The 2,991-nt window shown below is 35.0% G+C and overlaps 1 protein-coding gene across 7 annotated transcripts in view; it reads left to right on the forward strand.

Moving 5' to 3' along the window:
• LOC106873605 (uncharacterized) overlaps window positions 1-2,991 on the forward strand; it is a 50,842-nt gene that overhangs the window by 14,336 nt on the left and 33,515 nt on the right. For all 7 annotated transcript variants that reach the window (XM_014921044.2, XM_052968527.1, XM_014921047.2 and 4 more), the window contains 2 exons: window positions 352-415; window positions 1,298-1,407. In XM_014921044.2, the coding sequence (XP_014776530.1) occupies window positions 352-415; window positions 1,298-1,407 (174 nt within the window). The remainder of the gene's footprint in view (window positions 1-351; window positions 416-1,297; window positions 1,408-2,991) is intronic.

The raw sequence follows: 2,991 nt of genomic DNA on the forward strand, positions 1-2,991 counted from the left end.
CTGTATGTCCTCAGACTGACCAGTGCCTTGTGAGTGAACTTTGTACACAGAAACTGTTTGGAAGCCTGTCATAAAAATGTACATATGCATGTATGTGTGTCTTTGTGCTTGTATTTGTACCCTCCTACTACTGGACAACTGATGTTGGGTTTTTTTATGTCTGTATAACAGTAATTTGTCATGTAGTACCTGCCTTCATATCTATGATTTTGTTGAACTATGGAGGCTATTTTAGCCATGTTACTATTACATAACAATGAATAGAACTATTTTAAATGCAAATTAATCTAAGAAAGTTTCTGCTTTCCTTGTAATGTTAAAATATATCTCTTAAATCCTATATTTTTACAGAGAACTTACAGGTTTTAAGATTGAACTAAACAGCCTTCTTGAAAAAACTGCCAGAGTAAAACAGGTTTGTTCCAGCTTTTTGTTTCTCTCCACTGCTCAGAACCTCAATAATTCTGTCTTCAATCATCTGAATATTTCTGCAGAAAACACCTGATCTCTACTCAGTTGGTCATTACCTTGCTAAGGGTTTTACCAATATCCCTTTTTTTTTGTGTATTAGATTAGCCTGAAATAAGGATCTGTGCCTGTAACCTTCACATATTCTTTGAATCCAGTAAGACTGGCAGTTAACATTCCTCTTGTTTGAACAATTGCAAGTCCATGGCTGTAGGAAAAATATGTGCAGGGAGGGATTTCCAGGACGATGTTCTGAGGAAAGAGACAGGGGCGTAGTTAGAAAAACATTGACAGTAACTTCAGAGTTTGGTCAGTTAATCCAAATTGGATTTTAAAACAATGATGATGATTATGAAGATGACGACGATGATGATAGTTGTGGTGATGGTGATGAGGATAATGATGATGATGGTGATGATGATGATGACAATGATGATGGTGTTGGTGGTGGTAGTTGTGGTGATGGGAATGAGGCTGATGATGATGATGTTGATTACTTTCAATATCAATATTAAATTTAAGTGTTCAGGATTACATTAATCTGTTGGCTTTAGAAAAATTAAATAACTTTGAAATGGTTTATATGTATTTACTAGTATTTAAACACATTCGATATTATATAAACATTTCGATATCGTTTTGATTTATTCCCTGTTTTTTTTTTTGTTTTTTTTTGCGTATTAACATTGGTTTATTGTATTTGATATTGCTTAAATGATGCTCAAAATCGTTTCAAAGTATTTGGTACTTTTTTTATATCTATTTGACATTCTTTAATGCATGATATATTTTAATACACTGAATGCATCTAATTTTGGTGTTTGTGTAGCAATCTGAGGATCTTATTAATAAGATTATCATCCAAAAGATAAATATTACTGATAGAAGCAATTATATAGAGAGTCAACAGAAGATCACAGAGGTTCATGCAAATACTCGGTAAGTGCTGCTATGTTTTACATTACAGAAAGAATTTTTCTTGAATTTAAGCAGATAGGTGTAGGCGTGGTCTCAGGCATAGTATCACTGCATGACAGTACCATATCAGTGCACACTTCTCTCTGACACAGTGCTCTATAACCTTCTTTCACTTGTGGCACACTTACATTCTTTTCACACTTCAGTGGCACACCAGTGTGCTGCAGCATGGCAGTTGCAGAGCACTACTCTAGCACACTGCATCTGATTCCTCTTATACCTAATTTTCTCTCAACACATTGCCATTCTCTCATTCATGCATACTGATGTTGCACATTCAGCAGAACATGCAACCTTCACTTCTATCTAGTCCTTGCATGTCCTCTGCATTCAGCTAATACCACATTACCATGTAATATAGCATTTCTGTTCAAATGCAATTTCATTCGATTTGTCTCTCTGATACAGAAACCTTTCATTATTAACAGAATTAATAGCTCCCTAAATTTTCTCTAGTCTTGTCTTACTTTGTGCTTTCAGAGCAACCCCACCACAGCTAATTACATCATCTAGGTCAGGGGTTCTCAACCAATTTTTATCTAGGGACCTTTTTTTATTACTATTTTGTTCCATTGGACTCTCATAACAATTTGATGTTTAAAAACTAGTTTTAGAGAAACTTCTTTCAAAATTTCTCTTTTCTTTTGGTTGGACTATTTAAAATGTTAGAGAAAGAAACTTAGTCATTTCTTACAATACATACCATTATATATATATATATCTAAAGCAAAATTTTTTCTAGGGTTCTTAAAGCACTATTGCAGATCCCCAGTTTACTATTTTGTTGCAGGGACCCCCAAAAGTCTTGTATGGACCCCAGTTGAGAACCACCGATCTAGGTAATAGAAGCTGTCTACTGTCTTTAGGTATACCTCTTGGGCTTTGGAGAAAATCTATTTTCTGTGTAGTCTTAGTGTTTACTGCACCTGTGCATGTGTCATATATGTGTGTGTGAGTGTATGCATATCATTAGTCAGTTTTATTTGAAGATTTGTTGCCAATGGAGAAAGAACCGGTTTCTAACCTCGATCCAAGGCTCCTTCACTGGAATTTCAACAACATCAACAAGGTATTTTTTGCATCTATGTGTGTTTAAGTGCAGTATTTGGAGTCAGTGCATGTGCAGATTTGTGTGTTTTGTTTGACGTATGTATTCAGACACATGTAGTTGCATGTCTAGACATGAACATGTATACTTAAATGATAAATTTCTGGCAAGTTTTACAAAAATTTACTGTTCCGGTGATGGATTGGATCCGTAGTCTTCTTCTCCTTTCTGGTTTTAAGAAGCTTAATTTCTCAAGATTGGTATTTATGCAGTGTGTGACATACATACATGCATGTATGCATGTATGTATGTATGTATGTATGTATGTATGTATGTATGTATGTGTGTATGTATATGTGTATGTATGTATGTGTGTATGTATGTATGTATGTATTTGTGTGTGTGTGTGTGTATACGTGTGCGTATGCATGTGTATGTGTTTGTGCATGTGAGTGTGTATGAGTGTGTGTGTGTGTGTGTGTGTGTGTGTGTGTGTG

The sequence above is a fragment of the Octopus bimaculoides genome, chromosome 6, assembly GCF_001194135.2.
Source record: "Octopus bimaculoides isolate UCB-OBI-ISO-001 chromosome 6, ASM119413v2, whole genome shotgun sequence".
In the NCBI taxonomy this organism is placed as follows: domain Eukaryota; kingdom Metazoa; phylum Mollusca; class Cephalopoda; order Octopoda; family Octopodidae; genus Octopus; species Octopus bimaculoides.